The 13,870-nt window shown below is 38.3% G+C and overlaps 1 protein-coding gene across 1 annotated transcript in view; it reads left to right on the forward strand.

Annotated features, from left to right (window-relative positions):
* The window catches only part of XKR4 (XK related 4), a 296,773-nt gene extending 283,667 nt beyond the window's left edge, over positions 1-13,106 (forward strand). The window contains exon 3 of the mRNA XM_075213524.1: positions 7,294-13,106. Coding sequence (XP_075069625.1) covers positions 7,294-8,240 — 947 coding nt within the window. The 3' untranslated portion in view covers positions 8,241-13,106. The remainder of the gene's footprint in view (positions 1-7,293) is intronic.
* Positions 13,107-13,870: the final 764 nt, after the last annotated feature.

The following is a 13,870-nucleotide window of genomic DNA, read 5'->3' on the forward strand; positions in this document are numbered from 1 at the left end:
TTGTCAACTACACACATTGGAGGCAACCAGTGTACCTCATTTTGCAGAATAGTGCCAAAATTAAGTTACAGTTTATGGAATAAGATTAAATAAAGGAGCCCATTTAACTCTGCAAAAAGGCTGAATATTTCACCAGCTTAGAGCAGATCAGGTATCATCTTAAATAGCTAATGGGATCCAGTTTGTGTCTACAGGTCCCAACCCTCTAATGATTAATTTAAGTCATATATGAGTATGAGGCTAAAGTGAGCACGGTTTTAGGAGAAAAGGTAAAATATACACTTGAAAGGGGCGACATTAAAGGGGTAGGAGGTTGAACTTGAATTTGAAGTTTGCATTTTTGCACAGTGCTCCTTGGAATATGTTTCCATCGTTTCGCACATTGAGGCTCACTATTAGTTTGAGAAGCCAGCACCCAGGCATCAGAAATGAGGCATGCACCTGTTATTGCCATGGCCGAACAATTAAACCTCTGTGAGCCGCATTACTTGCCATGGCAACTTCATGCTGCCAGAGCAATTATTTTATCATGTCCCAGCCTGATCGTCATTGAACCTAGTAGCTGAGTGATAACACCGCAACTATTGGAGCTGGCAAAAGTTCTGCTGTGCCCTGCTCAGAAATCGACCCTCTACTCAGTTTCATCCTGGAGCATAACACTTCAGAGAAAATTGGTTCTAGTGGTGGGATCACCACGATCCATAGGTGGTAGGTGGGGGGGAAGAATTATTTACAAACATTCTTAAAGCGGATTTAGGCCATGAATCCAGTAATAATTGCTTTTCATGCTAATAAGTTGGCGGATACAATATGAAGTACTTAAGAGGAATCTATTATTAAAGCTCACAATTACTTTTAAACACAAAACCCTGCGTATATAGACGAAAAAACAGTCTGCCTTTTCTTGTAACTGAATCTGTACAGGATATTTATTGTCTTATAAGGATATATATATATATATATAATGGCAAAGTGAAAAGAAGACTTATCACCTGCAAAAACACTAGTTCTCTGCAAATAGGGCTTTCGCCTTTGATGACTCAGCCCCTAAGTCTCCTTCCCTCATCCCCCTTGCATATGTATTACATATTTTTACTCTTTATTGAGTTGAAATCTTCTTTGATTGTATAGTATATTACAAAATCCCATGTAAGTAGTGTAAAAGGATAATAAGGGGAGGTATGGGTACCTGATAGTGTGGCAAGTGTGCTAATGACCATTTAATAACCATTTTCACTAATTACCACTCACAAAGGGGAGTTTCCCATTTAAACCGAGCTCTATTTCAATTTGCGCACAATTTACTCTGATACACACAGTATAACACAGGGAATAATGATAACCATATCAAGGAAGATTTTCTGCCACGTCTCATTTAAGATTATATGTATTCTTAATTAACAATAGGTATTTTCATTAACAGTTTTTACACATAAAATAACAGTGTAGAAAGCATAAAGTACAACATCAAATACAATGCATTGTACTTCAACTGTTTTATCCATGTGAATATTTGCCTTCCTTGTATGTCTATGAATGTGTGTATAAATGTGTGTACATGTATCCAAGATTTACTTACAATTGCTGTGTTATCTAGATTATTTCAGAAATTCTAATAATATGATTTAATAATATGATTGTAGTGATATCCTAGCCTCACAGTTAAACAACAGATCACTTTCATCCAATACCCTATTACTGCTCACATATCTAATATATATAAGCCTAGCGGTGTTAGTCTGTGTGTGGAAAACAAAACAACAAGCTGCAGTGCCACCTGCTGGGTGGAGTTATACACTGACCTACTAAATTCTTAGCATTATCTAATATATAAAAGTAAAAGCCTAGCGGCGTGTGTTAGTGTGTGTGTGTGTGTGTGTGTGTGTGTGTGTGTGTGTGTGAAAAAAACTATTTTCTCAAAAAGGACTCATCCAATTGACCTGAAATTTGGTATACTGACATTATTTGACAAAAAAATTAGAATAGTGAAGTCAGTTAACTTCCATCATCCCCCCTTCCCCCCATGGGAGGGGTAGTAAAGGCTAAATTTACGAGTTGAGGGCTCAAACTCATTTTCGTGAGGTAATTTTACCTCATGAACACACATGTGTAGAGGGTGTGTTAGTGTGTGTGTGTGTGTGTGTGGAAAAAACTATTTTCTCAGAAAGGGCTCATCCAATTGACCTGAAATTTGGTATACTGACATTATTTGACAAAAAAATTAGAATAGTGAAGTTAGTTAACCTCCATCATCCCCCCTTCCCCCCGTGGGAGGAGTAGTAAATGCTAAATTTATGAGTTGAGGGGTCAAACTCATTTTCGTGAGGTAATTTTACCTCAAGAACACACATTAAAAAGGGCGCTTGCGTCGGGAAGTAACGATCTTCCCCTGAGGAGGCCTGGGCTAGGCCCAAATGCATGACAAGAACCTTTTTAACACCTTAAGTAGCTTGATTTGACTAGAATGCATGAGTATCATGCACGGGTTAACTTGTATAGTATATCTTGTTTATTACAATGTTTATTACAATATTACCACTGCCAGTGTACAATGAGACCGCTACATATTGCCTAGCACAATAAACACTTCCCAGTAAAATATCCCTTCCCAGTGCATAGTCACTACTTCATGTATATTTATCATCCCTATTCCCATACATCATATGCATTGTACTCTGATTATACAGCCTTACAGTGGTTAACAAAGCATGGTATGATGTTGGCCATCTTGCAACCACAAATTTGTACCAAATGCATTCAATTACTATCAGACCACTCAAGACAAGATAAGAATCAGCACATAGTATTTTAAATGCAGTATTAATCATCTAAATATGTAATATTAATCTCAACAAATGCAGTAATAGTCTAAGAAACAAGGTACAGTATAACGTTAACCCTTTATACAAAGCCATGTATTCCAAAGTAACAATAGTAATTCTGCTTTAATATACTATATTCATCACATAATATTTCTCAAGTCACTATATCCACAGAAACAATTTAGAACTCCTATTACTAACACAACACAATGACCTATGAATGTATCAAACACTGTACAACACATTCTATATGCTATCTCGTCATGTTTACATATTTAACCATTATAGATCCCCTCATGATCAAATATTATCATAGCCCAGAAGAGCTTATGGATGATGATTCTAGTTGTCCATGGGGGTCAGTGAGTGAATGTGTGTATGCCCAGATTGTCCAGAGAGCTTCTGTTCAAGGGAAGTGATCAACAAAAGGAGATTCAGATTTGTCTAAAGAGATGTAACTTCTGTGGGCGAGATATGCAGAGGATTGCATACAGTGACCTTTCACTAAAGAGAAGATAATCTTCAAGATCCAGGTACTGTTAGATAGCTTATCTAATCAACTATCACACACTGGACCCGAAGATCATTCGGCCGGGTTCCGGTGCACTTACTTAGGTCTTCCCATGCCCAGTCTCCTGATGCAGCCGCTTGCGGTCACCATCTTTGATTTGGGTCTGCACATGTGTAGATCCATCTTGTATCTGCTCCCATTTTTTCCCATTGCACAGTGCCCTCTAATGGTCAGGATATATATATTACACCTGGCTGCTCTCTTTCTCTGTCAGAATTTGGGTCTATTTCAACCTGTGTGGACGTGACTTTCCCTGGCTCCTGTTTCAGTTTCTGCTTGCTACCTGGACTCTGGTGTATGCCTGCTGCAGAACATCGCACCTTCTGATCCAGTGTCCTGCTGCAACTACCTGGACCCAGGTGCATACCTGCCACAGCACATCGCGCCTTCAGATCCAGTCTCCTGCTGCCGCTACCTGGACCCTGGTGCATACCTACTGCAGCTTATCTCGCCTTCTGATCCAGTCTCCCAAGCTACTTAGACTCTGATGTATACAAGCTGCAGATTATCTATCCACCTGATCTATTCTCCTGCTTGTGGCTACCTACTTCCCACAGATCTTCCATCCTGCACTCTCCACAGGGGCATGCTGGGTGCCTACTTGGAGGGCCACGACCTGTGGGGCAGAAGATGTTAAGCCCAAGCTCCCTTGCAGGGGTCACTGCTGAAACCTTCTGTCTCATTAGAATCTTTGCCTCCCTGTAGGTGGCGCTAAACCTAGCGGGCTCTAAGGATCCCACAGACACCTGTTGACTGTGACAGCAACATTGGCCCCTAAAGTGTATTTAATCTAATGAAATGTTCATTTATGTGGACCTTTTTATTCCTAAGTCAAGACGGATCATCAAAAAGGAAAGAACTGTGATGGCATTGAAGGTGTATCTTTTACATACATACCAAAGTGGCAGCCATCTTGTAAGATGAGCCAATGTTAATAAGAAATCTGTCTCCAGTGTCCAGGGAACAAATAACTTTGCACATTGGTGAACAAGATGGCTGCCTCCAACATGTGTGGGCAAATCATTTTAAATAAAATAGATGTAAAAACTTTTTGTATGAACTTTTATTTTTTTATATGAGTTTAGACATTAAAATGTTAGCAAGGCTAAAAATCTCTTCTATAGCTAAACCAGAAGTGTGCTAAATGTTGTGATTGTACATCCGCAGAATCAAACATGACATCACCATACTTAAGCTTTGTGGAGTATTGTTGATGTGTGCCATTGTAGCACAATAATTATGCATGCTTGAAATACAAGTGTACATCATGTCTTTTAGGAAACAGTGCTGTACAGTGACTGGTGCAGCCATCCACATACACCTTTCACCAGGGCCGGTGCTAGGGTCCTTTGAGCCCTAGGCACATTTTCAAAATCGGCGTCCCCCGCCCCATTTTCTAAAATAGGCGCCCCCCCCCCCCCGTCTTTTCTTACCTTAACTTGCCTCCTCTCTGCTCCGTCTGCTCCCCTCCACTCACTGACACTGTCGGGCTGTGAAGATGATGTCACGCCCCGACAGTCAGTGAGTGGAGGGGAGCAGACGGAGCAGAGAGAGACGGCGGTGGTGGTGAGCAATAGTCCCTCCACCCCTCCCTGTGGATGTATCTGAATCTGTGCGGCGGCCGTGAAAGGTATGGTCAGCGGTCGCCGCACAGTTTAAAATAAATGTTTAATCTGTGGCGCCCTCCAGGCGCCCTCCAGAGCCCGGCGCCCTAGGAAAGTGCCTAACCTTGCCTAATGGGAGCGCCGGGCCTGCCCTTCATGTTTCTGTTTGAGAAATTAGAGTGGTTACATTGATGCCTTGCTTACTAATTGTCTGTAATACAGAACATGATGTGGATCAATAACCTTTGTGTCTGTTAATAGATTATCAGTCCCACTAATTACAGTTACATAAGCACAGTTCTTTGAAACATCCTCAGCAAATATTCAAATAAGCTTGAAGCCAAGTACTTAACTAAAAGTTTCACTTATGCAACTTCCGAAAATGAGCCGTACTTGTAGCTATACCATCTCAATTGAGCAGAAAGATAAAAGAAGGCAGGAAGTGGCCCTATGGAATATAAAAGATAAAATGATATGAGCATGGCGAGAGTTAATATTACAGGGTTTTTTGTTATGATTTAACAGCCAATCAGCAAGGAAGTCTGGGGATGGCCTTAGTTGGGGAAGGCTTTTCATTCTCTTGCCACTGGAAAATTCCCCACCCGCCCTGGTCCTGATTACATTGTGTTGATTGCATTGTTTGTTTGCTCTGCATTGTTCTTCCTGAAGGGTCTTGGTGGCAGAAAAGCCTGCCAATCAGCAGTCATAATGACACATTCGGGTGGCGGTTGGGCACTCCCCCTTAATAGGGAGGTTCATTTAGTAATACTCCCCCTCGGGAGTTATGGGACACCGCCTATCTGGGCGGGCCTCGGCTAGTGAGCCAAACGGGGTAGAGTTGTGCTCCACCGCCAAGTACTATCTGAATATAGTGGGTTACCATAATTCTGGCTTTTGGAGTGGCTGAGAGCTTATTGGTTCGACTTTTTAGTTGCCACCACTTTAATTTATTTACAATAAAATTTGTGAACTTTTGTTCGCCAAACAAGTGTCATGTGTCTTTATTCGTTAGGTAAGATAACTCTTGGTAAATGCTCTCGGGTAAAAGTACAAGTGGAAATCAACCGCTAGGCGACTTAATGACAACTAAAACATTATAGGCCTTATTGTTTCATATATATCATATAAAATAAGTGGCAATGGATAAATATGTACTGTCAAGTAACTTGCATTGTAGGTTGATTGGTCTTTTAAAGGCAATCTAAAAATAAAAAATATATATGTTCTTAATAGTATCTAGTACAGGAGAATGTATTTGAAAAGTATGGGTTAGTGATTGCCTATCCTTTGCCTGCTTTCTGTAATTTGTTTAGATCTCTGCATCTGACCATGAAATAAGACCACTTCCTCAATAATCTCATGCAAATTGCTGCCGCAGTATGCATGCATTATTTTTGTTAGGAAGCATTTTGAAAACAATGTTGAAATAACATTTAATGCAACTACATTAGTAAAAAAAATACATAACACGTAATTCCATTTGTTTGGAATATTCAATTCTTTTAAAATTTGATAATCATAGGGCCCCACAGAAAGCTGTTACTACAATTAAGACAACTTTCTTGACTAATGTTTAACAAACAACATCCTAGGCTATACAAACATTTATACAGATCAGAATATTTCAAATACTTTAGATTCTGTCTTGAGTGTGTGAAAAAAAGTTTATTAACATATGTAGTTGTGAATAGGTAATGGTAGTGATGGAGTACATATATACATAGAAAAGCCTCTCTCCTGTATAGGGAAAGAGAGGGAGGGGGAGAGGGGGAGAGAAGGGTTGGATGGAGAGGGATATAGGGGAGAGGGAGGGAGGGAGAGAGAGAGGGAGGAAGCGGGAGAGAGAGAGAGGAAGATGGAGAGAGAGAGAAGGGGGAGGGAGAGAGAGGGAAAGGGAGAGCGAAAGAGAGAGATGCCCTGTTATAAGTCTGATTCTGCAAATAATCTTTAATACTACAGAAGTGTCCATTCATCCCATACCCAGCAAGGTAACACCATAATGTACATTTATCTGAATTCACATGTATATGTGGACAATGCTGATTTTACATTTCTTATTGTTACATATTAAATTGAGAATAAATGTGTCATCTATGGTGAAAAAATCTTTACAAGTCTGTATTGTAATTTACAACAGTCAAATTCTCAAAATTCTACCAATCACAAACTAGATAAGTCATAAAATAGCATTTTTAGATGGTATTTTGAATATTTTATTATTCCATTACTTTCAAAATGTACGTGTGATATTTATTTCTATGCCATATTTGTAAGCAATGCTCTTTTCATGTTGCAGGTCTTACAGCTGCTGCTTCCCTTGTATCCTTGGCATGGGCCCTGGCATCTTATCAGAAAGCATTACGGGACTCCAGAGATGACAAGAAGCCGATCAGTTACATGGCAGTGATCATCCAATTCTGCTGGCATTTCTTCACCATTGCAGCCAGAGTGATAACATTTGCTCTCTTTGCCTCAGTTTTCCAACTTTATTTTGGAATATTTATTGTCCTTCACTGGTGCATCATGACTTTCTGGATTGTGCATTGTGAGACGGAATTCTGTATCACTAAGTGGGAGGAGATTGTGTTTGATATGGTTGTTGGAATAATCTACATCTTTAGCTGGTTTAACGTCAAGGAAGGAAGGACACGGTGCAGGCTGTTTATTTATTACTTTGTCATCCTTCTGGAGAACACTGCCTTGAGTACCCTGTGGTATCTGTATAAGGCCCCCCAAATCCTGGATGCATTTGCTATCCCAGCACTGTGTGTAGTGTTTAGCAGCTTTTTAACTGGTATTGTTTTTATGCTTATGTACTATGCCTTCTTTCATCCTAATGGGCCTAGGTTTGGGCAGTCACCAAGCTGTGCTTGCGAGGACCCTGTGACTGCCTTTCCATTGCCCCCCGAGGTGGCTTCAAACACTCTTAGATCTATGTCCAATAACCGGAGTGTGGCCAGTGATCGAGATCAAAAATTCTCGGAAAGAGACGGCTGCATGCCAGTCTTTCAGGTGAGGCCAACAGTCCCCTCTACTCCATCCTCAAGGCCTCCAAGGATTGAAGAATCTGTTATTAAAATTGATCTGTTTAGAAATAGGTATCCAGCCTGGGAGAGGCATGTGTTGGATAGAAGCCTACGTAAGGCAATTTTAGCTTTTGAATGTTCACCTTCTCCCCCTCGGCTTCAGTATAAAGATGATGCACTTATTCAGGAACGTCTGGAATATGAAACCACTTTGTAACAACGGCGACAGAAAATCCCAACAACAGCAAACACATACCAAGGACTACAAGGAGCGGCAACATTACTCTGAACAATAAAAGTTGCCGGCTTATTGGTGTCTGAAAGTAAACTAAATAATCTCTACCAGAACTGATCAACAAGCCATGGCAGCTGAAGTCATGGAAAAAACTTTAAAATGGCTATTCATCATGATTATCATTCTTTTCAAATATTATGATAAGGCTGAAGAACTAGTGCTGTTTGTACATTCCAGGACAGATTAATAGATGAACTTCTGTGTTGGGAGAACATTCAAAGTAAGGGCAGAACAACTTGGTAGTGTACACAGTGTGTTGTCTAGTGCTGTGTTAACTTTCATATAGAAGATATCAATGTCTTAAGAGTTGTAATGTCTAAAAGGTGCTGTATGTAATGACCACTAAAGCAGAACCATGTAACAACAAGGCAACCTCTGTACTTCAGGTATCTGAACACCAATGTTAAGGGTGTAAAATATAGTCATAAAATATCTTCCGAAGTACCACCAAAGTAGGATAGATTTCCTAAATTCCAAATGAATAATATTGATAACACAAAGTTTATACTAGCGTCCACAAGTAGTCTTCACTAGGCTAGAATTCAGGCCCCATCAAATAGGATATCACGTTGATCCAGGGTCAAAATCCAATTCATATTGTCCATTAAAACACAAGTATAGTAATGAAAGAGAAATATACGCTGGTGGTCAGTTAGCCACAAAAGCAACTGTGAACTGCGGATAACATATACAATTTATTAAAACATGTATAAAAAACCATCACATGTGTAACAAATATATACAAAATCACATATGGTATATTACCAAATAAAATAATATCATATAAGGGAGGAACCACTCTGTTTGATATACATAAACCATTCAGTGATACAACAATAACTCTCTGCCTATTAGCTGGAATTTCAGAAAATGACCCTAAAAACAAATGGCCATAAAGAGACAGATGCAATAAAGCTGAAAAGATGGGAATCTTCTGAATATATAATATGAAAAATAGGAGCGATGTAGGAAGAGACAAACAGTGTCTATTAGAATGATGCAAAAAATATTTTCCAGGTCCGAAGTAACACCCAGCTACGTGGGGGTGAAATTGACAGTCTTACCGGACCAGTATTAAAACAGATAGTGCCTGTTCAAGAGTCTCCAAATCCTGCATAGTACCCAGCTATGTGGGAAAAGTATAGTCTTACCAGACCACTCAACGTGGGGTCCGTCTCACCATGCTGTCACTCTGGAACATTGAAGCCGGCTGACTCCGTAGAGCCTGGAGCAGCTGGAGCAGTAGCAGAATAAACACTCCCTTGGAAAATAGAATCAGTGTGTAGAAGTTCCAATTGAATAACAATCCGCCTCTGTAGTAATAATATTCCTGTGTGCACACAGTGGCTCGAGAGTGGATAAAGTTGGAGATGAACAGTTCTGGTATGGAGTGGTAAAGAATCCCAAACAGAAACATATTAAAGGTGACTAACGCGTTTCATTGCCATAGGGCAACTTCCTCAGAGACATATCCCATATCACAAGTATAGTAACCCTAGTTATCCAATTTTACCAACCGAAAAGCCAGAGTGGTAAACAGCACAATGATTCCTCACATTGTCACTGTGTGACTCTATGAAGACAAATTGAAAAATACCTTTGTTGACATAGGAATGAAGACAAAAAATGATAATCATGATGACATACCCAGTTGGCAAAAAAAAAAGATGTGTAGGTTTCATGTTTAAAATGTTAGTGGGAAAGCAATTAGTTAATTGTACTATACAAAAGATCAGTTTCAAGACTCTGAATGCATGGCTCCATGTGGTTTATGCAGGTATGATAAAACAAAAAAACAAAAATGAACTCACGCCATACCCTCCTAGTGCCAAACATTACATAGTGTATATGATTGCTCTTGTTGCCTGAGGAACACAAAATATGTGGCATGATGAGCCGTGCAAGAGTATGAAGCCAGAAGGAGTCAAACGGTTCTCCATATGTACAGACAGCTCACCTTTTATATATATATATATATGAAAAAAAGTACAATGATGACTTTTAGAGGCATCTGGGTCATCTATTAGTAAGTATACACAGTCCTGTAGAATAAATTACATTTGTGGAAGATCATTCTGGTCCTAGTCAAGACTTGTTTTCATATCAATATAGAACCACACGGAAAGAATTGTAAAGTGCTTTGTTGCTGCAATTATTTAGGGTTGAGTTAATTTCTTACACAAAACTATCTTCATGTTACAGATTAAATCGTATATATGCCAATGGTGCTTTCGGTTGCATCAAGGGTGCAAGATAAAATCTCATTGAATTTTTTTATGCAAAAGGAAAACCCCATGAACCAATTCAATATTTTGTATTCTGAAATACATAAGTTATAAAGTGTGGGTCTTTTCATAAATGTGATCCTACAGTCTACATTTAAAGACAATATACAGGCCGTTAATTCATGTTGATTAAACCTGGTTAGTCCACTTCCTTATCAACGGAGTAAAGAGTTATCCAATGTCAATAGATTGATTCCTTCTTAAACTCTCTATTTCATGTACAGGGATTTATTATATTGATCCACAGTCACACACAGTTACATTCAACATGTAATGTAAGGCAATCAGTACATTCTAAGTCTATATTTTGTTACAATACATTCTTTTTCACAGACTGAAAGCATTCATAGTCATAATATACAAAAATATAAAATACAAAATACAAAAAATACAAAATCAATCAGATCATTTCGGGATCATGCAGTATTTACGAAAAGGTGCTGCACTTTAAAAGTTATGGGTCTATGTGATGTTTATCTCAAATCATATTTTGGGAATGTAAGATTATCAAGTAGTCTGTAATGTAAAGTTAAATAGCATTGTTCTAAGTGTAGGCTCCGTCCCCAGGGCCAAGTATAGATAGTACCCTTCTAGGAGTAGCAATTAGTACTCTGGCAGACCCAATGTATATGGCAGAATCTTTAACAGAGTCAGACAGCTGCTGCTAAACTACATTTCCCATAATGCCCAACTAATAATAGGCTGACAGGTGATTGAGAATAATGGAATACAGCATTTAGTAACAGCTAAAATGAAAAAATTGCTTAGCCCTAGGAATGGCCAGGTTTTAATAATCAGAAATGAGCCAGATTTAAGTAACAATTAGCTAAGTTCCTGTGACTGTGATTTATCTATCTGAATTCAAATAATTATAAAATCAGATAATCAGGTATTCAAGGACTAGTCTTGATTACATTTTGTCAAAGCTTTTGAGAAAGCCCAATAGTTTAATGAAAAGAATGGTATTACCATATTGTACTTTTGTATTTGATATACAGTAAGTTAGAGGTAGGTAACAAGTGGACCTGTAGGGCATGCTGGGACTTGCAGTTCCTTAACAGCCAGAGAGTCACTGGTTACAAAAATGAAACGGTATCACAATGAAATGTAAAATCCAAAGCTGATTAATTTTTGTCTTGCTCCCAACTTGATTTATGCATTTTCTTTTAAATAGAACATCATTGTTAAAGTCTAATGTAAAACAATTTCTAAATACTGTAATTCTATAAAAGTTGCAGAAAGTTAAGACCAATAAATGCTTGTAAGATTCTTGGAAACTCCGTCCATAACGGTGAACTTACAACTTATTGTGACCTGTACATTGGGGGTTCATGAAGGAACAGTGTGCAACATTAATTACAGTGTATTTCACATATTTGTTTACTGAAACCCCACCAACCACTGAATTGTTGAACACTAACATACTAATGCTCCCAATGACTTAGCAAAGAAAAAAAAATAGAAATTCTCTGCATCTGGGAAAAGTGACATAGATTTTATGGAAAAGTAGTCAAATTTATTTATAAAATGTTGCTCTTTTTTACTGTAAATACAATACAAATGTCTCCATTAGAGAACAACTCCACTCAAATGGATTTTTCCTCGAGGAAGCCTACTCCTGTGTAGAAGTACCGTGGGCGTATTTCTCCTGGACCCCCCACCTGGTACCATAGGATCAGCACTGGAACTGAATCAGTTTTTGAGCCATTTGTGCTCAGATCAGGCAAAACTTTAAGTGCGTTGACAACTGTAAGATTCTTTCCCAGTCATTCCACTCGTCCAGCCATTCTAGCACTCCGAAAATTATTGGAGAGGACAGATCAGACTTCTGCCTGGAGTGAGGCTATCTTAGGTGGGAAGCTCAGTTTGTAGTAGAGTTCTTATTTATTTCTGATATATTTCTTATTTTGTTTTGCTAAACTATCACCTTTTTTTTCAGTTCATCTGTTCCCTAAACATAAATTAACCAAAGATTATTCGCCAAACTGAATTAGATTTAAATATTTTCAAAGCCTTGTGCTGTCTCTGGTTAAACATCTTTTGTTACAGGATAATCATTCATATTTTGTCATCATTCACTAAAAAATGAGTTCTCTAAAATATTTGAAACAAATGAATAAGCATGCCAAGGAAATAAATTGTGAAATCTTGACTCATAGGAAAATGGTAAATTATATTTGTGTATATGTGTGTGTGCAAATCAATGCAAACTTTGGTGCTGTATAATTTTAATTTATGCAAACCGAAAACGTTTGTTATTAAATTATCATCAGTAAAGTCAATACGGTAAAAATGTGAGTTATCAACTTGATTGACAAAATATAGTTGGATTTTTACCAGTGTCATTAAATTCATGTTTCAGTTTTTTATTGCAGTGATGACATACATTTCCTAGTGGAAATACAGTATTCAATAGCTTTTTATTACCGTCTTAGCATTAACTGTATTTAACATGTTGTTGCTAAGATTGGTTTACCATAAACTTGGCAAAGTAAATATTTCAGCTAGTTTCAATGTCTGGTTATTATTAAAATCAGTGTGAGAGTGTTAACACACTCTTGCTACAATGTCCTGCTATGTGAATTACCTCAACCTAAATAATTGTGAGACATGGTTTTACTAGATAGTAGTATGTTAGTAGTATGTTTAAATTAGCTTAAAGGCAGACTGATCTGAGATCTACATATGAGGGGCCCTCATTGATTATTAAAAGACCATTAAGTCTAAGCGAGATATCGAAAAAGAGCTACTAATCACATTCACATAAATATATGCAAACCATTCAACAACTTTTTACAATGAACGTTACTTTAGGAAAGGAAGTGTTTGTGAGGGAAGCATATTCTTCAGTGGAAATCAGGCAATAATGTTAGCGACTCAGTTTCAGGACCAGATTTGGTCAAATTAGTCACACACTGTAGCTTGTGTGGGTTTAACCTGCATGATTAAAACTGCTATGATTGGGAAAAATAGGAAAAGATGGTCAAACAATTTTGACATTTATATCTGGTTATTGGCCAACTACACTCTATGGGTCACCTGCAATATGGTCGTTTGGCCTGTCTTCTAAACAACTAGATAAGTGCAATTTACCACCCCATATTGTTTGCTGAATTGGTCACATATTCAAGTGTTCAGCGATCAGGTACAATTACCAGATTGCATCACCTGGTGTTTCAGGTGTCATGGTCCATTAATTCATACATTGTGATTAATTAGGTGTCATTTTCTTGGGAGCTATTACGTGCTTGGATTAAGAATTAAACC

Source organism: Mixophyes fleayi, chromosome 5 (genome assembly GCF_038048845.1).
Source record: "Mixophyes fleayi isolate aMixFle1 chromosome 5, aMixFle1.hap1, whole genome shotgun sequence".
Classification (NCBI taxonomy): domain Eukaryota; kingdom Metazoa; phylum Chordata; class Amphibia; order Anura; family Limnodynastidae; genus Mixophyes; species Mixophyes fleayi.